The 24,027-nt window shown below is 33.4% G+C and overlaps 1 protein-coding gene across 1 annotated transcript in view; it reads left to right on the plus strand.

Moving 5' to 3' along the window:
• Nucleotides 1-24,027, plus strand: part of LOC107552674 (neurocan core protein-like) — a 64,922-nt gene that overhangs the window by 23,917 nt on the left and 16,978 nt on the right. The window contains exons 5-9 of the mRNA XM_016234616.1: nt 1,038-1,319; nt 3,617-3,733; nt 5,650-6,111; nt 12,139-12,795; nt 20,039-20,143. Of these exons, the coding sequence (XP_016090102.1) occupies nt 1,038-1,319; nt 3,617-3,733; nt 5,650-6,111; nt 12,139-12,795; nt 20,039-20,143 (1,623 nt within the window). The remainder of the gene's footprint in view (nt 1-1,037; nt 1,320-3,616; nt 3,734-5,649; nt 6,112-12,138; nt 12,796-20,038; nt 20,144-24,027) is intronic.

Here is a 24,027-nt window from a genome sequence, read left to right on the forward strand (position 1 = left end):
CCAAAATCATCATGCCGTAATTTATGGATGACAAATGTTAAGATGCTTTCAGATGTAATAGAAATCAATGTAATGGGTTTTTGACGATGCTGTTTGTTGCATGATGCTATTTTGTAACATTTATTATAAACTCCCCATACATATTTACTGAAAGTGTTGTGCATTGATTCAGCTGAATGCACAAGCCGTCTGTCCAGCTGTTCTGCTCATGTGCTTGTGCACAGTGTTGGGGGTAATGCATTACAAGTAACGCGAGTTACGTAATCAGATTACTTTTTTCAAGTAACCAGTAAAGTAACGCATTACTTTTTAATTTACAAGAAAATATCTGAGTTACTTTTTCAAATAAGTAATGCCAGTTACTTTGTTTTCCCATTTATTGACTGACAAGTCTCCTGTCCCCATGTTGAGAGAAATCGGGAGTACAGAGGCGTTGTGTGCGATGAGTGAACGTGATGTTACTGTAGTTCTAGACTAAATGTGAACATGCATTAATTCGTCTTACTCGCAAAAAGACAGATTCAGTATTCATCAAAATTAATTAAAACAGTGAAATGCAAACTCCAAATATGATGCAAGCCTGCAATAGTTAAATATCTTACATTTAAATGTATTTAATCCCATTTTATTAACCAATGTCTTTGCTGCTGACCTTTGATGATCCATTTCAACCATACTAATAAGCAAAAATGACTTTAGATAAACTAACATTTGTGCTTCATTGTTTTTTTTTTATTGCTAAAGAGTGTTGAACCTTCTTCTCCTGTGTTTTACTGTACGTGAATTTACTTTTCTTTCAGCCTGAGGCTTATTCCTTTCACTTTTTGGTGTGAAAGAGCTTTTACATTTGCTAAAAATAGAACTTTTTATATTAAAAACAAACAAGCAAGCCCTGCCCAGATTTAAAAAGTAACGCAAAAGTAACGTAACGCATTACTTTCCATAAAAGTAATGTAATTAGTTACTTTTTTAGGGAGTAACGCAATATTTTAATGCATTACTTTTAAAAGTAACTTTCCCCAACACTGGTTGTGCAGGTGAAGTGTTTCCCGCTGGTGTTCCTGACAGACTGACTCGTCCGGAGGCCGTGGCTCACTGTGCGGCTCTGGGCGGCCGGCTAGCGACCGTGGGTCAGCTCTATCTGGCCTGGAGCTCTGGGCTGGAGCACTGCGAGCCGGCCTGGCTGTCTGACGGCAGCGTGAGGTTTTCCATCAGCTCGCTGCGCTCGGACTGTCCCGCTGGAGGACCTGGCATCCGAACCGTTTCACCGGCAGAACTGAATAACGGGACAGGGCACTTCGATGCTTTCTGCTATAGAGGTATGCATTAGCAATTTTGCATGTTACACAGTCGTGCATTACATAAACCATTATTATTGGTTATTTTTTGATCTAGCCCATGCAATAGGGATTTGATCATGGTTAAGGGATGTTATGAACCGTAAGAGTCCATGGGCCTGTACCATGATGGTGGCTGAACAAACTCAGGGTTACAAGATTACTTTTGAGTTGACAAAACCAAACCAGCTTTGTTGGTACCATGAAGCTGATCAGCAACTTTCTCTGTCAACTCGGGCTTTAATCCTGAGTTAATGAAGCGCGTGCACTTGAAAGCATGACATCAGTCATGAACAGCCTTTCACATGCCCTTTACCTGTGATTCACTGCCAAAGATTAAAAAGTTTGAAAAATATGAATTTAAATACATTTACACAGCAAGGTGAAAAGAGCTGTCTGTGAAAGAGGACAACTAAAAGAAGACATCTTGCCATATCAGTGCAAGTCAAACATGTGAAGTTAGTTTATATAGTTGATAATATAAATGTGACCCTGGACCACAAAACCAGTCATAAGGGTCAATTTGAGATGTATACATCATCTGAAACCTAAGAATAAATAAGCTTTCCATTGATGTATGGTTTGTTAGGATAGGACAATATTTGGCCGAGATACAGCTATTTGAAAATCTGGAATCTGAGGGTGCAGAAAAATCTAAATATTGAGAAAATCATCTTTAAAGTTGTCCAAATGAAGTTCTTAGCAATGCATATTACTAATCAAACATTAAGTTTCGATATATTTACGGTAGTAAATTTACTAAATATCTTCATGGAACATGATCTTTACTTAATATCCTAATGATAATTTTGGCCCATAGTGTACTATTGTTGGCTATTGCTACAAATATTCCTGTGCTACTTATGACTGCTTTTGTGCTCCAGGGTCACAGATAGGTATACAGAGACTCAAAAATCTAAACTCTTATGTAGTCATGTAAAGTTTTATCTATTGATTCTAAAGCTAATTTACATTCTATATTATTTGTATATATTTATATTAATTTAAAGTAAAAGACTAATTATTATTATTATTTTAATATGGCTTCTTTAATGGATTGCAGCTATAGTAAATATATAAATCATGTAATTATAATAAAAGCCAGGTGATTTTATCTTTAAAAAATGTTTTACTATATAGTGTCCTTTAATTTGGAGCAAGAGAAACTGGGGGAGTGGCTTTATTGTATCAGAGATGTGACACTTTGCTTGAAGCTGATTGGTCAAATTTCAGTTTGCGATCTCTAAACCAGAACATAACCTGCCCCGGAGCAGGTTAACTGTGGAGCATAAGTTAATATAGCGATGAATGCAGCTAAAAGCCAAGCCACTTTCATGGTACCTAAAACCTAGGATTGGTGCAAACTAAACTGAAACTTACCTGGCTAGCCAGCAGTGTTAATTTAGTTGACGAATAATTTTCGTCAACGACATTTTTTTCACCGACGATGAGATGATAATGAACTAAAACTCTTTTTGAATGACAGAAACTATGACGTAAATCTATTGACATTTTCGTCAACTAATAAAAACGAGACGAAAATGTTAGGGAGGGACAATTTGGGAAGAGATTCATTCAGAAGGAATCTGCTGCGTTGTTTGGAGGTTAGATGCGTACATATGAACCGGCGGGACATAAGCTAACATACACTTGCTGCACGTCGCATAAAACGTTCAAAAATGTCAATATGTGGGAGTAAGAGAAGAGCAGACATATGGATAAATCTGATGACGCAAGAGAGAGCTCAATCCGGTCCGGTTTTCTGAGCGCAGACACTGAAGCATAACGTTACACACACAGAAAGCGCCTCTCACAGCGCACAAGTACTCTTTCGCGTCGCATGAATGGAGAAATACACACAAAATGATGCCGAATTGTCCGTTTTGACGAGTATTCACGTAAACACAGTTGATTACCATTTTTTTAATTTGTCTCGCTGGAAATGGAAAGTCGTTCACTGCGTTATTCAGTGCTGTTTTTGTATTCTTCACATTTATAAATGTAGTCAGATATTCCATGCATTAATAACATTTGCTTACTTTGCACAGTATAAAATAGTAGCTGGTATGTCATTCTGTACATATTGATTTATTCTAGATTTATTCATCTGACAGAATTTCATCCAAAGTGATTTACAGCGCATTCAAGGTTTACATTTTATCAGCACGTGTGTCTCTGCTAGTCGAACCCGTGACCTTGCCGTTTCTTGCACATGCTCCAGCGGTTGAGTGATGTGTTTGGAGAGAGAATCTGAGTGATTGTATTTAATGTGTCAACAGAAAAGAAAGCGCAGGAGACTCTCACAGGCATCGTGAAGTCCTTACTGAGACCGTGGAGGTACTTGACCAGAGATGACAGTTCAGAGGACGCGTCCGAATCGTTTTCCTCCAGCAGCGGTACGATTCATTTCAGCGATTACTGGATTATTTGGGTGTTCATTTGTGTTTTCGCTCACTCACTTTCACTTATACTGAGCAGAGTTCATCATTCTTTGCAACAAGGTTAAATACTGAATCCATCAGAACTTCTTAATTTTCCCCAGAAGTCCACTTAAAGGTTTTTGCATCAGAGAATAGATTTTCAGGATCATTTTCATCCTCATTTAGAAATTAAAGGGAACACACAGTTTCACCCAATCTCATGTTAATCTTGAGTACCTTTAAAGTAGTACGTTTTGCATCCTTCATATCTCCAAAGAGTCTTTAGCTTTCGCATATTTATAAAAGAAAGATACAGTTTACAATTCTCTCCAAAAACAGCCGAGCTCCTGGAGGCTTAATGAAAACTTAATGAAACTTGAACGAAACCGGAAGGAGTGTATTTGGCACTTTGGCCATGTTTATCATGAGAATCCAACTCTATAACAGTGTAAATAACTCAACATGCATGAAATAGCATTAGACCCCTCTTTAAACTCTTAAACAGCCTCTTTAATTCACCCATCTTTCTTTGCAACAAAATACTGACATACTAATCAGCAGAACGTCTGTTTTATTGCTGAAGGGACCATATTTTACCTTTATTTTTTCATAGAAGTGCACTTATAATATTAACCAAATTAAAGGTTTTTTGCATTAAAAACAGTTATATTTAAGAAAAAATGTTTATTCAGGACCATTTTCTCCCTCTCAGGCTGTTTTTGCTGCTTTTCAGTTCTGTTTCTAAAACATTTTTAGAATGTTTTGATTTAAATTCTACTGATTTAAATATTTCATGTGATGGTACAAGTTTTTGTAGAAGTTAGGATGAGTTGAAAATGATTAAGAAATCAGTAATATTCTTCAGCAAAAGTGTTTTATGTATTAAGATTTTTACTTAATTCTTTTAATTAATACTTTTATTCATCAAGGCTGCATTAAATTAATCAAAAGAGAAAGTATAGACATCTAGTTACATTTTTTTCCCCGAGAAGTCCACTTATCAAATTAGTCAAGGTTTTTGCATCAAAAATTAGATTTTTTTGCTGCTTTTAAGTTCTTTTTTTTAACGACTTTAGAAAAAGAACTTAAAAGCATCTTTGTTATGTTTTGATTTATATTTAAATTCTGAATATTTAACATTATGTTAGAAGTTAGAATGTGTTGAAAATGATTAAGACATTTTCCAGCAAGTGTTTTATATAAATTATAGCTGCATCAAAAGTATAAGCAAATAGCTTGCTGACAATCAACCATTCAAAAGTTTGGGGTCAGTGTGATTTAAAAAAAAAAAGAAATTAACACTTTTATTCACAGAGGATGCATTAAGTTGCTCAACAGTGACAGTAAAGATGTTTATAATGTTTCAAAATATTTCTATTTAAAAATAAATGTTGTTGTTTTGAACTTTCTATTCATCTGTGAATCCTGAAAAACAAAATGCATCACCGTTTCCACAAACATATTGGGCAGCACAACTGTTTTCAACATTGATAATAATCAGAAATGTTTCTTGAGCAGCAAATCAGCATATTAGAATGATTTCTGATGATCATGTGACACTGAAGACTGGAGGAATGATGCTGAAAATACAGCTTTGATCAATTACATTTTAACATACATTCAGCTGTTTTAAATGGCAATAATATTTAAATGTTTTTTCTGTGTTTTGGATAAAATAAATGCGCACTTGGTGAGCAGAAGAGACTCTTACCAATCCCAAACTTTTGTTGTGTATGTTGGTAAAGTTTATTATTTATTGTATTCGCAGTGCAGCCAATGAATGAACAAACTGAATTATGGTTAAATGCCCAGTTCGCTTAGAAAAGTGTCATATCTTGAAAGTAAAAAGTGTTGTTTCGGTGTTAAATTAACTTGTATCTGACTGTATTCAGACGCACAGGCTGCCGGCCAGCCGGACCTGCCTGACCTTCGACCTGCTAACTGGACCGGACAGGTGGATCTGGACAAAGAGCCACTGATGGCTGCTGAGGGCGCCGAGCTCTCGGCTGAGTATCTGACAGTCCATCTGCGAGCCGGAGACACGTCTCTGGACTGGAGCAGCCAGCTGGACTCCTTCCCAGACAGCCGACAGGTGCTTCCGGATCTGAGTCCTGGCGGCTCGGCCCGAGAGGAAGAGGACGAGGACGAAGGTCTTTCCGGTCAATCCGTGAGTCCTGCGGCTCCTTCAGAGGCTCCTCAAGAAAAGGCCAAGGGTTCCCTCACCAACATTGTCAGCTCGTTATGGAAACCCTGGAGCTACTTGACTGGAAGTGAAGCGGAGGCGAAGACCAAGAGCACACCTGCGACGGAGACGCACGCAACAGACGGCAGACCCACTGCTACGCCCGGATCAGGTAAATATGAAAGAAAAGGGTTTCTGTTTCTGATCTTCACTGTAGCTGAGGACTTCTGACGGATCGGTGAGAGAAATGGATGTGACACAACAAAAACGACTGATTTAGATCATTTTTTCTGAAAGGAAAGATGCATTTTAAGTAGGGCTGTGCGATATATCAGCATCAATATTTGAAGAGTTCAGATGCAAAAGCCTCTTTTGTGCCTTTTGACATTTTCTTCTAAAATGAGCATTTTTCTCAGGCTCCTATGTGTAGGTTCAGCAATTTCACTTTAATAGTTCACCATTTAAGTGAAATAACTGAATATAAACATAGGAGCCTATGCTCATTTTTGAAGAAAATTTCAAATGGCACTTAGAGGTTTTTGCATCTGAACTCTATTTTTAAAAATCCACAATATCAATAATACATTTTGAAATAATTTTTGATGTTCCGTCCAGACCGCTTGAAGTGCTTGAAGTACTGAAATAACAAAAAGTAAATAAACTAAAAATGGTAAATGAAAAATAATTCAAAACTAAACGGACGTATTAAAAAACACAAAAACTAGTAAAAATTTGAAACACAACAAAATTGCTAACATTTTAAAATGATAACAATAAAATATTTTTCAGAATATTTACAAAAACTTTCAAAGTATATGTTTTTTTTTTTTGAGAAAGAGATCAATACTTTCTTTAAAACACTGTAGAAAATAAGAATGCAGCAAAGTAAAATTATTTTCATAAAAATGTAGCAATTTTGACTAAACTAAACTATTTAGAGATACTTTTTTATTATTAAAATATAAAACAGAATATAAAAAACTAAAACAGAATTTGAAAAAAAAAAGATTTCATTGGGTGCTAAAAATAATAATATTATTAATAAATTGTCGTTAACTGGTATGTTTCTTGATTTTGATTAATTAGACATGCTTTTTGATTTCTAAACTTTAATGTAACCATTAAAACAGAATCCAGAATGGATGGGGGGGGATTCATTTTATAGGGACCTAAAAAATGTTTATATTTGTTTAATTTAAAAAAATGTATTCTATTAATTAGCTATGTTTTTTTGATTACTAAAATCCAATTTAACCATTAAAACAGAATTGAGAAAAAAAATAAAATAAATGGAATTCAGAACAAATTAAAATGGGAAAACTGAATTTAGGAACTAGGCCTTACAAATTGAATTATATTTAAGTGCATTAAGTAAAAACAACTTTAATCTGTGTTATTTTAATATGATTTATATACTATTACTTTTTTTTATTTTTATTTTTTATTTATTATAAATTAGCTTTAAAAAACTTAAATAAAAATTTTAAATGTTACCTTGGCAACTAACTAAAATAAAATAAGTTGAAGTTGAAATAAAAAGAATGTTACATTTAAAAAAAGCTTTTAAAAAATAGCAGCTCTTTTTTTTATGTTTTCCGTTTTAATTTTAGATTCAGTCATTGTGTTTTGTGCTTTTGTCATTTTTATAGATTTTTAAAATATTTTTTTATATAACTTTTAAATATACTGTTATTAAATTGTAGAAGTTTCATGATTGCACTTTATTAGACATGCTTTTTGTGAAAGCATGGGCCCTACTCAAGTGTGGTTTAGTTCCTCGTCATCACCGAGAGAGTGATGTTAGTCGGATAAATCAAGCTCGGGTCCAGCGGGAGGAAGTCAGGACAACGAGAGGAGGAAGATAAGATCATTGATGTTATTCTGTCAGCTTCACTTCAACCACAACCTGAGATTGTGCTCTCCGTTTTCGAGGAGGGCCGAGCGTTAGAGTTTGAGGATTGAGTTGGCCTCCTGTCTTCATTAATACAGATACCTTGTTTAGCCCAAACTGAACCCGGCAGCATTCATGTTTAACGGCAAATGGAAACTTACAGAAGGCCTGTCGCCTACATTATTAAAGTCCATTTCCATGAAGGCAGAATTTCGGCTCTGTCCCAGTGGAAGCTTCATAATTGAGGGTTGAAAGCTTGAAACCAGAAACTGGAAAAGTGCAACCACACTGTTCACTTAAGCACACTTACTGTACTGTACTGTACGCTCCAGTGCTTTGTGTGGTTTGTTCTGCTTATATACAAGACATACCAAAACCAACAGACAGTTCACTCGATATTTGTGCGCTGTTTTATAATGGGAAGTGTTTCAAAGCAGTCATTTGTGAGGGTTCATTTAAATTAGGATGCTGCCTTGGGCCAGAAACAAATGCAGCCGCAAGCGTTTGGCCTGCGGCCGTACTAGCAATCGGTTATTAGCTTCTAGCGATGAAGATTGATTTTGTGCATCGTTGCGTTGCAAAATGTGTCAGCATGCAATTCATAGCTGAACGCAAGCACATGCACTGGCCAAGTGTTTTTCTCTCACAATTCAGACTCTTTTTTTTCTCATAAATCTGAGCTTATATCTCAAGTTTATTCAAGTTCAATTCAATTTTAATTTCTAACATCTATCTTTATATCTAACAATTTTGCGGGTGGAGAAGTCAGCATTGCGAGATATAAACTCAGAAATACAAAATGTAAATTTCAAACCATTTTCATTTTCATTTTTCCACCACGGGATAAAAAAAAATACAAAATCCAAATTGTGAGGAATTCTCTTCACACTTACCTTTTTTTTACTGTAGTTTTTATTTTTATATCTCGTAATTTGGTCTTTTTGTTTTGCAATTTTGAAAAAAAAAAAAAGAAATTGCAAGATATAAACTCAGAATTGTGAAATGTGAACTCTGAATTGTGAAAAATTGTAAAATATTAAGTTATATTTACCTGTTTTATTTATTTTTTTATTTTTATATCTCAAAAATTAAGAAATATAGTCTATTTCTGCCATGGAATAAAAACTTTTTGAAAAAAAGGTAATTGTGACTTTTGATTTCACAATTCTGACTTTTTTCTTTGCAGTTTATGACTCAAAATTCCAAAGAAAAAAGTCCAGATTGTTAGATGCAATTTCCTTTTTTATTGTTTTATTCCATGGCAGAAACAGGCTTCCATACAAGTGTGTTCATGCATGTGTTAAGTATGTTTCTAGTATGTATAGTAACTGCATACTAGACAGCAGGGCAGCTCACTAGGTTTTGGAACAGAGCTACTTTCTTTTGTAAAATCACTTTTTTAGACATTCATTGTAAAATAGCCATTGCTTTTGTACCGCTGCAATTTAATCAGCCATCAGTTAGTTCTCCTGCTGTTATATGAAATTATATTTCAGTGCATTAAGTGAAAACATTTGGGATTTAATTTGTCAGCATCACAATGTGAACAAAACATTCTGTGGATGTTAAGATCAGACGTCACCTGCGTGTTTAATTAAGGCCGCAATCAGTGTTATTTGTATGCTATTATAGTATTTATCAATATTTTAAATTATAAAATAGCTTTAAATAACTTAAACCTAATTTATTTGAGTTAGTTGCCAAGGCAACATTTCAGATTTTCATTTAAGTTACTAATACCTAAAGTAATATATTGAAAAATAGCTTTGATTTTTATATTTTCATTCATTTTAATTTGAGTTTGTTTCAGTCATTTTGTTTTGTGTTTTTCTATTAATTTCATTTTATTTTTCTATATCAGTTTTAGTTTTGGTCATTTTACATTTTAGTCATTTTATTTCAGTTTGCTGCCATGGCAACATTTCAAAATTTTATTGAAGTTAAAGTTTTTCATCTAATATTTTATTTGGTTTTAGCTTTATTTCAATCGAACTAAAACTGAAATTAAAATAATTGAAAAATGTTTTTCAAAAATTGTTTGTTATTTTTATATTTTCGGTTTTTGTTTTGGTTTCAGTCATTTTTATTTGTTTATTATTTCTATTTAGCTTTAATTTGTTTATTTCAGTTTTAGTTTTAGTCATTTTCAGATTTTAGTAGCTTTTAGTAACTTTTTTTTTAAATTAGTTGTCCAGGCAACATTTCTAATGTTCATTTAAGTTTAAATTAAAAATGTTCATCTAATATTTTATTTTTATTAATAATTAATAGTTTTAGTTTAGTGAATAATAACAGCACTAGCTGTTCTCTGAATGATTTGAAAGTCTGGTAGTGTGTGATCCCCTGTAGTTTAGTGCACATTGACCAGTTTTCCTTTGTAACTGTTTACAATGTCATTAAGTATATGATGCCTAGTGTTTTCAAATCTGTTCATATTTCAAAAGCCATTATTCCAGCCTTACGTGAGGAAAATGGTGCATCTTATCACCTTGAGACACATGATTTGAGGAATCATTCATGAACCGATGGAGTTACACACATTTGACATTTGGTTCAGGTCACTAATCTTAAAATGAGCAATAGTAATGATATTAGTGAATCTTGACCACTAACAGACTTGAGAAGAGTCTTAAACGAGTAGATAAGAACTGGAGTCAAGTGAATATGTAATGAGAGTCTGGAGACAAAAAACAGATCGGAGGAATGAATCCGAAGACAACAGCATCTAAATGCACAAGAACACAACTGCTGACTGAATAACCCCATTGAATAACTCATTGGAAATGAGTCTTTAACTAATCAGTCTCATTACTGAAATCATGTTTTTAGTCTCTACCTTGTTAGTGCTGCTTATTTGCTTGAGGAAAACAGATGAAAAAAAGGTTGATATGTGATGATAATGGAAACAAAAATGACTCAAATTGACAAAAAAATTAAATTACAATTAAAAAATGACAAAAGCACGTAACAAAAAGACTAAAACCTAAACATAAAATAAAGTTTTAATTCAGAATATTAATAAATACTATAATAGTATAGCCTGTAATAATACTAATGCATTTAATGCAAAGTTTTAGTGTTATTTTAGAATTATTTATAAGCTACTATTATAGTATTTATTAATATTCTGAATAAAATTATTATTTTATTAATTTGTATTGCAAGTTTTAGTCTCTTTGTTATGTGCTTTCATATTTTTAGTAGTTTTGGATTTTTATTTACATTACTTTTTAACTTAATTTTAGTTTTGGTCATTTTTGTACTTCAGCTTCAGATTTTATTTCAGTTAGTTGCCAAGGCAGCATTTTTCATCGAAGTTTTGTCACTTAGTTTTTTCATCAAATTTTCATATTTTATTTTATTTCAGCTTTATTTCAGTTAATGGAGACTGTTTTTAATAGCTTTATTTTTAGTTAATAACAACACTGGCTGGAATAATCTATATGGCAAACACAAAAAATGATTGATGTCTGATAGAAATGAATTAAGTTTTATTTTAGTATTATTTGTAGGTTATACTATTTATTAATATATTATTGATTATTTTATTAGTATTTATTAACATTTTGAGGTAGCTTTTTGTATAGTTTTAGTTTCAGTCATTTTGGTATGTGCTTTTGTCTTTTTTTATATTTCTGTTTAACTTTTTTTTAGTGCTGTCAAACGATTAATCGTGATTAATCGCATCCAAATAAAAGTTTTTGTCTACATAATATATGTGTGTGTGTTCTGTATATTTATTATGTATATATATACATGCATGTGTATGTATTTATATATACATAATAAATATACACAATATAACTTATCTTGGATGTGATTAATCGTGATTAATCATTTGACAGCACTACTTTTTATTTTATTTTTAATTTACTATATATATATATATATATATATAATATGTATATGGACAGTTTATTTGCAAAAACAGATCGTCTAACTCTGTTTTTTTTTTTTTCATTTTCAAAAATTATGTTTTTTATTATGTTATCATGTCATTTATTGTGTTTTATTGTGTTAGTTAGTTGTATTTTTTAGTTAATTTTTAACCTAATTAAAATAACCCAACTGCAGTTTGATTGAGATTAATTGGAATGCACAATGAAAAAGCATGATTTTTGAAACTTATCTGTTATCTGTTTTTGCAAATGAACTTTTCATGTATATAATTGACTTATTTTATTTCTAATTTAGATTTGATTTTAAATCTTAGTCATTTTTTATGTGCTTTTATTATTTATCTTTTTTTTTATTATTTCTATTGAACTTTATTTATAATTAACACTATAATTGTGTTTGTCTCTATAGGACTGATGTCATGGTGGAGCCACTCGTGGCTGCCCAGTCCTTCAACCGTCACTGATAAATTAATCATCTCCTTTCCGCCCACGAGTTCAGTCGTACCGACGACAGTCCCACCAAACGCCACAACAGACGGACCAAGAGACATTCAGACCAGTCGACCCGCACAGGACGGTCCGGCGACGGCGGCCAATTGGATCGTAGTGACCGAAATACCCGAGCAGAAAACCCAAACCCCTGAACCCAAAGTCTCCGTCTCGACCGAGAACTTCTCCGGAGAGAGTCGAGTGCTGGAGACGGAGGGCAGCTCATGGGGCGACACGTACCCATCATCCCAAACACCGCTGATGGTGGAGACGATGAGCACAGGTTCCTTCTCCACTTCCGCACACGAACTCGAGGCTCGCGGAGAAATCCAGTACAGACGCAGAAACAAACCCAAGAGACTCAACCAGAGCACCACTGAGACGACCATGAGTGGCGCCCAGAGCATAACGACTTCCTCCGCTGCGATGTCCAGCACTGGAGACACTGTGACGACCCTCTCGACGTCTGCAGACCAGACTCAGACATCAAGCTTCGTCACGACGGTCCCCAGCGGTGGAGAGCAGGATCTGAGCAGCGCCGAGGTCGTATGGAAGAACAGCTCCGCTGGAGAAGAAGGTAACTGATCTAATTCATCATTTTCACTAGGGTGATAAACGATATCATATCAAGATTCACCGTTTCAATTGAGGAAACCTACCATCAAAAACACACTGAAACTCAAAGAGCAAACCTAAATAAATGTTTGGTTTAACTTGAAGAAATTATGATAGCAATATATCACTATTGTATACTAAAATCTTCTGCTCAAAGTAGTAATAATAATAATGATAATATTTTTAAGGAATATCATACAAACTGATATTTCATCCCTTTTTTAATTTACACAGTTCTGTTGTACAGCGCCTTATTTGACAGAAAATAAAAATGCAAAGTTTGTTGTGAATTAATTGTTTTTTAAATTTGATTACATTTTAAAAGATTGATTTAATAGTTTTATTATTTTTATTAATATAAAAGTTTTATTAATTCATTTCTTTAGACACAATTTTTGATAAATTTGTATTAAATCATAAAACACAGAATCCAGAAAAAAAATGGAAAAAAAATGAAATGTGTAATAAAATTGCAATGTTTTATTGTAAATTAATTGTTACATTTTCAATTGATTACATTTTAAAATATTGATTAAATTGTTTTATTAGTTGTATTAATATAAAAAAGTTGTATTAATTAATTTCATTAGACACGGTATTTGATAAATTTGTATTAAATCATAAAACACAGAATCCAGAAAAAAGAAAACTGCTTAATGTACTCATGAAGTGCCTTATGTATGAGATTTTAAAGATCAAATTCAGAATATACACCTTATTGATGATGCATATTATATACAGGAAATCAGGTGAACCCAGAACATGAACACAATTCTCTAAATTGCACAGTAAGTACTTTACTTCTAATGGTTTATAACTTTGCACATTGCATTCATATTCTGTGTTCATCTGCTGTCCTGTACATAGTATGTTTTATTAATAAGATGTATGCTGAATTTGATTCTCCAGTATCAACGTTTTAATACATTAAGCCATAAGTGTTTTCTTTACAATGGTTTTCTATGGGAAAACGCTGCCATATAAAATTCCATGTAATTGCCTAAATTGCATCTAGTGTTAATGAAAACTACTCAAACACACAAGCTTTGTTTATAAAGTCTTTTTATTTAATGGAGAAAATACCACAGAATCACCTAAGTGTAAAATTAACAATTTAACGACAAGTCTAAACCAACGCTTGCATTTTTCAAGATTACCAGCTGATTTTAGGAACGGAATAAACAAATCTAAATTAACTAGCCACTCCGGATACCTGTTATCCAAATTACATGTGACATAACAACACCATTTTAGTATAATTAAAGGAATTTTCCAAAAAAAAAAAGAGGTTTGTATCCGTCAGTAAGCTTTAAAGCTTAAAGTCAAAATGTCAGATAGCAGCACGGCTTCTCAGCGCAGCGATTTGATTGGCTATTTGAGCTGTCAGTCATTTATCCGTCATGAGGTCAATTGAATGTGGAAATGCCAAAATCCCTTAAAATCTGACATGAATGGTGTCAAATATTGTTTATAACCCTCAAATAGTGCTAAAAGCTGTATATTTCAGGCTGAACAGCCAATGCACAAGTGCAGAGTAGAGCAAAAGCTGAATGCTAGCTTAGAATAAACACCAGGCAGCGGCTTTACTGATTGGCTGTTGAATATGGAAGGCGGGACTTAGAGTCACCATATTTGGTGTTCCAATTTCTCTTATTCATTGCCGTTACTGGTGGTTTTATACAGTCTTTTGATAATCTGTGAATCAGATGTGGCAGGTGGTTGGATGTCCAGGTGCGGGAAAGAGACTCTTGTCGGCTTTAATTATGTGATGAGTATGTGCTTGGGTGGAGAGCTCACTCAAATGAATATTCATATTGGTTTCATGAATATTAATGAGACGTTCCCAGAGATTTGCTTATAATAGTGAGAGTTGTTATAGTGAAGAGGCTTATGGCCATTGAGGGATATTTGGAGGTCAAAATGGATGTTGGTGAGACAAACAATAGGTTTCACAGCAGTTCTGCTGATTGTCTGGTGTAGCAACCAAACCTTGATAATTAGTGAGGACATGGCAGATCATTATAAAACTTATTAGCGTTGCTCATGAATATTAATAACATTTGGATTGTTGTGGACTGTAGGTCAATTATGAAGTTTTGTTCATTGATTTGAAAGGAAATATGATATATTGACTAATCTAGATGATATACAGTCTATGTCTGTTCAATCTCTCGTCTGCCACAATGATTTACATTTATGAATTTTAACAGCAAATACTGACATATGCTTTTATTTGTGATGTAATTTGATCTAATAATGTAACGGGGCTGACGAGACGTGAGACATGTGGATCCATCTGCAGGCTTTATTAAAGAGACGTGGTCAACAGGCAGGGTCAAAACACTGGCAAACAGGTATATGGAGGGCAAAACACAAGAATAGTCACAGGGCTAGCGTAGGTCACCGATCAGCAGACAGAATAACAGGGGCGAGACGAGAGGGAGAAAACCAAGAAAACAGGCAAAGATCAAAACCGCAAAAACAGGCAAGGCAAGGCAAAACAAGGAAAACACGGAGACTCGGAAAGGGGTACAGGCTAAACAATACTCATAGTGAGTGAGGTGATTAGAAACACCAGTGTGCAATCAGAGCAATCAGGGCGGTGTGCAAATTGTGCAAAGAATGATGGGAAATGTAGTCCGGGGTGCTATGCAACAGACATGTGTGTGTGTGAGTGTGTGTGTGTGTGTGTGTGTGTGTGTGTGAGAGTGTGTGTGTGTGAGAGTGTGTGTGTGTGTGTGTGTGTGTGTGCGCGCGCACCACTTCAGCATTCAGCATCTGCTGTGATCGTCTCTGGCGATGTTTTAACTCCAGCTCTTATATGTTGGTCTCCAGTCATTCTCTCTGCTTTCACTCTTGTGTTGAAGGATATCTTGCTTCTAACTGGCCTTTCCTCCTCAGACAGACAGCGAGGCGGCTCAGCAGGGTTCAGACCAGAGCCGTCATGTCCATGAGGATTGATTTAGCTGCTGGTGTTATAAGCAGCAGCACTGACACAAACTGATGTCTCTGGCGTCTCCCGTCTGTCGTCCTGCAGAAGGCCGGATCTGACCTTTAGTGTTACAGCAGCTGTCAATCACATGAGGCCCGTGGGCTGAACTGATTGACTCGACTGATGTGAAGGAAACACGTTCACGTCTGTAGCACCAGCACTTACACACCAGTTTTAATACATGGGTTTGCTCTGAGCAATAGTAATAGTGATGCTTAACTAGTAATGTGACATATCATATCAAGCGCGATTCGGTCTGTTTCAACTTGACTATAATAATAGTAATAGAATTATATAAAAAAACTATTATTATTATTATTATTATTATTATTATGAATAAACCCAATACTTAATATTATTATTATTAACTAACTATTATTAACTAAAGCTATTTTTGTACTAAATATATTGTAATATAATTATAGGAATTATATTTAAAACAACAACAACAACAAATTAATTTATATATATTTATGTATTATTATTATTATTATTATTATTAAATAAAAATATTAAACAAAATAAACAATGTTACAATTGTAATATTTAACAAAAATGGAGTATTAAAAGAAATAATATAATACTAATAATATAGTTTTTATCATAAAATAAAACTAAAACATAAAACATTTAAAATATAAATATTTAAAAAAAAAATAATAATAATATTAAAATAAATGTATTTCAGCTAGTTGCTGATGCAACATTTCTAATTTTTATTTAATTTGTCTTGAAGTACTAAAATAACTAAAACTGAAACTGAAATAAAATCTGTGTGTATGTGTGTGTGTGTGTGTGTTTGTGTGTTTGTGAATGACAAAAACACCCACAAAATTATTAAATTAATTCATTTATGAAATAATTATTTAAATAAATTAAAAGAATATTATATATATTTTTAAAAAGCTAATAATAATGTTCTAAAATAAATAAATAAAAATTAACTTAATATATTCATTTTAAAAGTTAATGAAAATGACAAAAACACTCGCAAAATTATTACCAAATTTAACTCAAATTAAAAGGAAAACAGAAAATATAAAAATAAAAATATTAATAGAATCTGTAGTAGTATATCAATATCAATGGTCTAAAACTTACGATATGTTTAGATCAGTTTTATTTCGAAAGATTAAGACAATTCCCTCCTGAGTATAAATACTGTATTTGTTGAAGTGTGATATTTTAATCTAAATAACAGGGTTTTTGTATTAATTATAAGCGGCGTGTTAGTAATATCTTTGAAGTGTATTGAGGAAGATTGTGCGAGTCCTCCGCTGCTGTTGTGATAATTTGATGATGTGTAAGTAGATTTGCAGCTGTGTAAACACTGAATTAAATCAGTCTGCCTGATGGGTAATTGTTTACCGTGATTATCACACTCACACATAGAGAGTTTGCTCTCTCTTCGTGCAATATTTCCATGTCGCTCTGTTAAAAATCCCCTCGCACGTTTGCAGTTACCCTCTTAACCTCACAAAGCAATTATATAGTGTCACATATAGTTCTCTGTGTATATCCCATCATGCCCTGCTGGTGTGACCTCAAGGACCTCAAAGCTCATTTGCATGTGTGGTAAAAACAACCCAATGAAGCAATTAGGGCCTAAGGGACGGTTTGCTGCTGTTTTAAATGGAAACAGGCCTGATAGAGGAGGGGGCGTGGCCTGCGGAGTGAGAGGATGATTGGCGGCCGCTCGCAGCACAGTTGCCATGACAACAGATCCTGAATGCATCCAAGAGAAAAGTATTCATAAAGCCCATCAGTGTAAGAGACAGAGTGGAAAAGACAGACTAACAAAGAGTAAGAAAAGAATTAGAATTATACTGATAGTCCCGCTCTGAACTCGCACGACTGGTTGAGCGGTTCGTTAATTCACACAGATTCACGTTCAGTGATGTAAATGACAGTAACAGTGAACCCATCCTGGACTGTGATCTTTGTAAATTGTATTCTTGTAATATTTGAAGCTGTTTATGTTCAGTATTCATGCAGAAAGAGTCCCAGCAAAAATATAATATAATATATTTATATATTAGTGCTGTCAATCAATTACAAAAATTAACTAATTAATCCCACATTTTTCTGAAATTAATCGCGATTAATCCCACCTAACATTAAAGTTTTTAAATATACTTTTATATTGCCATAATATCACATTCAATGTTCAAATAAATCTACAAAAAACATAAAGACAGTATATTTTTAATATTTGTTTAATGGCATCTTTTTTTATGACTGAAGGCAAGTAAGTATCAACAATTTTAACATTTATTAGACTTTAAAAAATATCTTCTAATTTAAGTGAACTTAAAACAATCTTCACATAAATATTATAATAAATGTCATATTTACCTGTGCCCTTCAGCAGAAATGTACAGAAAGTGAAATTGAAGTTATCAAACACTAAATTCTAAATTAAATATAGATTAATCCTTAAAGCTATAAAAGTTATTTTTTCCTCTATTTTTTCTTTGTCCTTTAAATAATAGACATCACAGCAGCTGGTTATTAGGTTATTTTGGCTGCTATTTCTTTAAGACACACACACACACACACACGCACGCACACACACACACACACACGCACTCACATGCACGCACACACACACACACGCACTCACACACGCACACACATACACATACACATACACATACACACACACACAGACACTCACACGGTTGTGGTATATGTGTGTGAGGAGTCATGAAGAGAGACTCTAGAGAAAGCAGGACTGAATGATAGTGTTGTGTGTTCAGACTGAATGTCATCAGAACATCGGCTTCAATCTGCAGTTTATTCTACTGAAGATCTGCCCACTTAAACTGACTGACATAGAAACTGACCAATCACAGCTCGTCTTTTATGTGACGTTTAGGGGTGAATCTAGACCTACATTTGCTATTGCTCTAGAAATGATAAATACATGCATAAACTTATTGGAATATGTTCCTTACATGCAGCAGTGTCTTAACGTTTTTAAAAAAAGATACTGAAGAGTTTTGTCATTCCAGTGACTTCGCTGCAAAAGTGTTTTTATCTGGTTTTCTTGTACAAGTATGTGAACATTCTTAAAATAGGATACAGTTACTTTAGTTTAAGTTATTAAAATTAAGATATTTTTATAGTTTATGCTTAAAACAAGAACAAATATTTTCTCTTTGAATTAGGCTTATTTTTCTGACCCCACTGGCAGATATTTGTTTTTTATGCATAAATTAATTTGGATCATTTTTCATTTTATGTCTTTTGCATCTGCAGTAAATATATAGTGATTTAAAATCGTTTAGATATTTGTACTGGAAAGCAAGACAAAAATACTGAGGAAGAAAATCTCTTTTTGCAGTGTAATTCTTCCTCAAAAGCATAATCAAACTTGTACATTTTAAAATAATTTTATGTTTTTTAATAAAGAATATATTTTAATATAAATATAATACATTTATTTCCATAATAATAATAATAATAATGATTATTATTATTATTAAATATATTAACCAAAATAAAAATATAACTTAAAAGAATATACTACTACTTCTAATGTTAATAATAATCATTATCATTATTATTATCATTATATAAATATATAATTATAAATAAGTATAATTATTTTATAATTATTCAAATTGAAATGCTAATATTTATGGCTGTCTTCATTTCTTTATTTTCAGACATTTCACCATTTAGCTTTTTAAGCTTCTCTTTTGTTCATGCAGTGCATATATTTGTTTATTTAAATCTCAGCTTTTATGATTTGATAATCACACGAAGCCATATTGCAATTTGGTTTTATTTATAACACCTAAACAAAAACTGAATTTAATACTGCTGTGTAGTGCTGTCTAAATGAATCATCACTGTTATTACTGCTAATATTAGTGTTTATGGTATCATTATGGCTGTGAGGTTTGCATCAGGTAAACGTACAAATCTCGTTCCTGTCAATAACGTGCCAGTGCTTTAATGTAAGACAGATGATGTTTGAAAAACTGGACTCATTTAGCAGGTTTTTGTCCCTGAGGCTTCGCTGACGTGCGTCTAAACTCTCATTAGGGCGTTCAGGACTCGCCGCGGCCGTCTTTCAGCGGGTCACGCGGGGCACGTATGTCTGCAAGTGTGTGCCAGCTTCATAATCACAGACAGATTGTGATGGATCACCTCCAGAGCGTCACTGACACCAGACCCTGTGTGTGTGTGTGTTTTCTGTTAACAGCGGACGACAGATGCAGCTGTCTGCACGGAGGGACGTGTCTTCCTCATGGAGAGGGTTTCCGCTGCTTCTGTCCGCAGGGTTACGCAGGAGAGAGCTGCGAAATCGGTGAGCAAATCCAGAGTTTAAAGGAACAGTTCACCTAAAAATACAAATTTGCTAAAAGCTTATTCACCCTCAGGTCATCCAAGATGTAGAGAGCTGCGAAATCGGTGAGCAAATCCAGAGTTTAAAGGAACAGTTCACCTAAAAATACTAATTTGCTAAAAGCTTATTCACCCTCAGGTCATCCAAGATGTAGATGAGTTTGTTTCTTCATCAGATTTGGAGAAATGTAGCATTGCATCACTTGCTCAGCAATGGATGCTCTGCAGTGAATGGGTGCCGTCAGAATGAGAGTCCAAACAGCTGATAAAAACATCACAATAATCCACAAGTAATCCACACCACTCCAGACCATCAGTTAATGTCTTGAGAAACCAAAACATCTGTGTTTGTAAGAAACAAGTCAATCATTAAGACGTTTTTATCTTCAAACTGTTGTTTCCGGCAAAAAAACCGAGTCCATAATCCATAATAACGCTTCCTCCAGTGAAAAAGCCCATCTCCTGTTGTTTCTCACGTCATATTCCAGCCACATATGTGTTTAGAGCTGTTTAAACGGTGCTTGATCTGTGCAGATTTCTCTCCTGATTCACACCAGAACACTTTTTCACTGGAGGAAGTGTTATTATTATGTAATATGGAGTATTTTAGTTAAAAATATCTTAATGATGGATCTGTTTCTTGCAAACACACAGCGTTTGTCTTCTCCAGATGTTCACTGATGGACTGGAGTGGTGTGGATTACTTGTGGATTATTGTGATGTTTTTATCAGCTGTTTGGACTCTCATTCTGACGGCACCCATTCACTGCAGAGCATTCATTGCTGAGACACTGATGCAATGCTACATTTCTCCAAATCTGATGAAGAAACAAACACATCCACATCTTGGATGAGTACATTTTCAGCAAATTTTCATTTTTGGGTGAACTGTTCCTTTAAAACCCTTGACAGAAATGTGTTTCTGCACACACTAGGATAAGTGGATGTGTAATTGTTGTTTACCCATGATAGTTTGTAGCAGGTCAAAGTGTCAGTGGGGAATTCATGAACCATCTGTGCTGTGTTTCATCTTGTACAGTCTGTCCATTTGCTCTTTACTTTCTATAACGAAGTGTAAAAAGAGAAGACTGTTCATAAAAAGTGTTTCTGTCAATAATTTAAAATACCAAAGCCTGCAGTTCATCTGAGCATCCCAAAACACACAACACAAGCATGATTTCACAAGGATCTCATGTTTCCCAGGTCTTGGAAAACTTTGTGATTTATTTTTGAAAATAGTGATTTATTTTTTTAGAACGGAAATTGCTTTTTGTATCTCTATAAAGGATTTAAAAGTCCTTCAGTAGCCACTAATATCAGGAAACTTTATGAAATTACATAAACCAAAATGTCTGAGAATCCTTAATCTATTAAATCAAAAAGAGTACTTCACACCAAAAATGTCTAGAATATGATTTTTTTTTTCAGTCCTTAACCAGTAATTATGAAGAACTGGAAAGGCCGTTCAAAAATGATTAAACTTAGCTGTTACAAAAGAAAGTGTGGGTGTATAAATGTTGGAGATTCAGATTTTAAAATCATATTCTTGTTACTGAAATCTGCATTCATAATTAGAGGAAAATGTTCAAATATTATTATTATCATTTTATTTTTTATTTATATTTTTAAATGTTTAGGAGAAATTAAAATAGACACAAATGATCACCCAGTGCAGTGTAGTACATTTCAGTGTTATTTTTATACTATTATAGTAAGTATTAACATTAAAAAAAAAAGTTTTATTTTTATTTTTTCAGTTTTCATTTTGATTTTAGTTTAAGGTTTAGTCATTTTATGTGCTTTTGTCTTTTTTCAGTTTTGAGGGTTTTTTATATTTCTATTTAGCTTTATTTTTATTTAAGTTTTAGTTTTTTTTTTTACTTATTTTGGTTAGTTGCCATGGCAACATTTCTACTTTTGATTTTTAGTTTTTCGAGTTTAATTTTTCTCACTCTACTCTAATATTTTATTTGATGTAAATTACTGCAAACTATTTTTAATCATTTTAGTTGACGAAACCCCAGTAAGAGTTTCGAGCTTTAAAATGAAGATGGAGCAGCTCAGATCATTTGACGAGAAATGCTTGCGTTTAAATTTTGATTACAGACTTTGGTATCTTTTCAAATCTGAGCACAGTTTGAGACATTGTCTTCTGATGAGACACATGAGGCTCTTTTTCTCACCTGAGAAGCTGGAAACTTGATGTCGTTTCTTTCGAAAGCCTTTTCTCTGAATAAAGTCTCTGTGTTTAACAAATCCAGTTATTGAGAAGGACTCTGGCCCAGCTGTCATGTAGACAGAGATCAATACTGAGGTCAGAGGTCAAGCAGTCCATCATGTGAGACACAAGGGTGGGCGTTTGGGGGTCAAAGGTCAGGGGAAGGCTGAGGGGTTTATGTTGACTGCGGTGTGTTCTGAGACAGTAACGACAGCAGTGAGATGAAAGCCAATGCTAATTCACTTTGTGCTTTTATTATGATTAAATGGCATATCTAATTGCTTTAAATGAGCATGCTGGGTTGGTAACAAACGTTTCTAGTAGATATTTTAGTATAATAGTTCATCGTTCACCTTCATGGTGTTCTTTCTTCTGTGAAGCACAAAAGGAGATGACAGTGTCTGTCTGCATTCGCTCTCATTGTGTAGAAATGATGTCTCCTTTGTGTTCAGCAGAAGAAAGAAGTAAATGATGAGTGTTTTGTTCGATCTCTCTGAGGACGTATATACTGTACGTTTGCAGTATGATTTGTTTTCATGACTGAGATGTGAGCAGCACATGTTAAACAGAGCAGTGACGGGGAAACTGGAGCTCACTTTCAGAGCGGCTCGCCGTGAAATCATCTGCATAATGCATGAGCCGATTCAAATATTCATGAAGAGCAGAAGAACCTTGCGAGGCTTTAAGAAACAGGATATGACCTCAGTAGCTGCTTTTCCTTTTTACTGATGAATATCAACATGACTGATCTTGCAAATCAAGTGTGTAAGCTGGTCAAGCGCTGTACACGTATATTTAATGTGAAATTTAGAAGCCAATCTTTTCGAACATTATTTTATCATAGTTATAAAAAGTTATAAAAAGTGTAAACATTTCTTTACATAAAACAGTTGCATTTATTTTTGTGCTTTACTCTAATATTTATTCATTTTATTTATTTTACTTAGTTGCAGTTATTTTTAATGAATATTCATCAATAATAATGATATGGATATTCTTTTTTAATTAATTATTAGTAATGTAGTAATTAATATATAACTGTGTTATAATAAAGATAATTTAATATTGTGCTTTATTTATTATTGTTTATTTATTATTAGATCTTATTTTTAGATCTTCTGTTTTCACTTTAATTTGAAAGTTTTAGTTTAGTTTTGTTTTGACATTTTTCTTAGTTTTTTAATGTCTTTATAGTATTTATTCATTTTAATTTATTTTACTTAGTTTTAGTTGTTGTTATTTTATGTTTATTTTTTTTTATAAAAAAACATATGAATATTCATTAATTATATGAATATTCATTTTTAGATTATTAATTAGTAATTTATTCATTAAGGTGTATATAATTATGTTATAATAATTGCTATTATTATTATTAATATTAAACAATTAAACAATTGTGTATATATACAGTGGGTACGGAAAGTATTCAGACCCCCTTAAATTTTTCACTCTTTGTTATATTGCAGCCATTTGCTAAAATCATTTAAGTTCATTTTTTTTCCTCATTAATGTACACACAGCACCCCATATTGACAGAAAAACACAGAATTGTTGACATTTTTGCAGATTTATTAAAAAAGAAAAACTGAAATATCACATGGTCCTAAATATTCAGACCCTTTGCT

This window comes from Sinocyclocheilus grahami, unplaced genomic scaffold, assembly GCF_001515645.1.
Source record: "Sinocyclocheilus grahami isolate Dianchi unplaced genomic scaffold, SAMN03320097.WGS_v1.1 scaffold456.1, whole genome shotgun sequence".
Classification (NCBI taxonomy): Eukaryota; Metazoa; Chordata; class Actinopteri; order Cypriniformes; family Cyprinidae; genus Sinocyclocheilus; species Sinocyclocheilus grahami.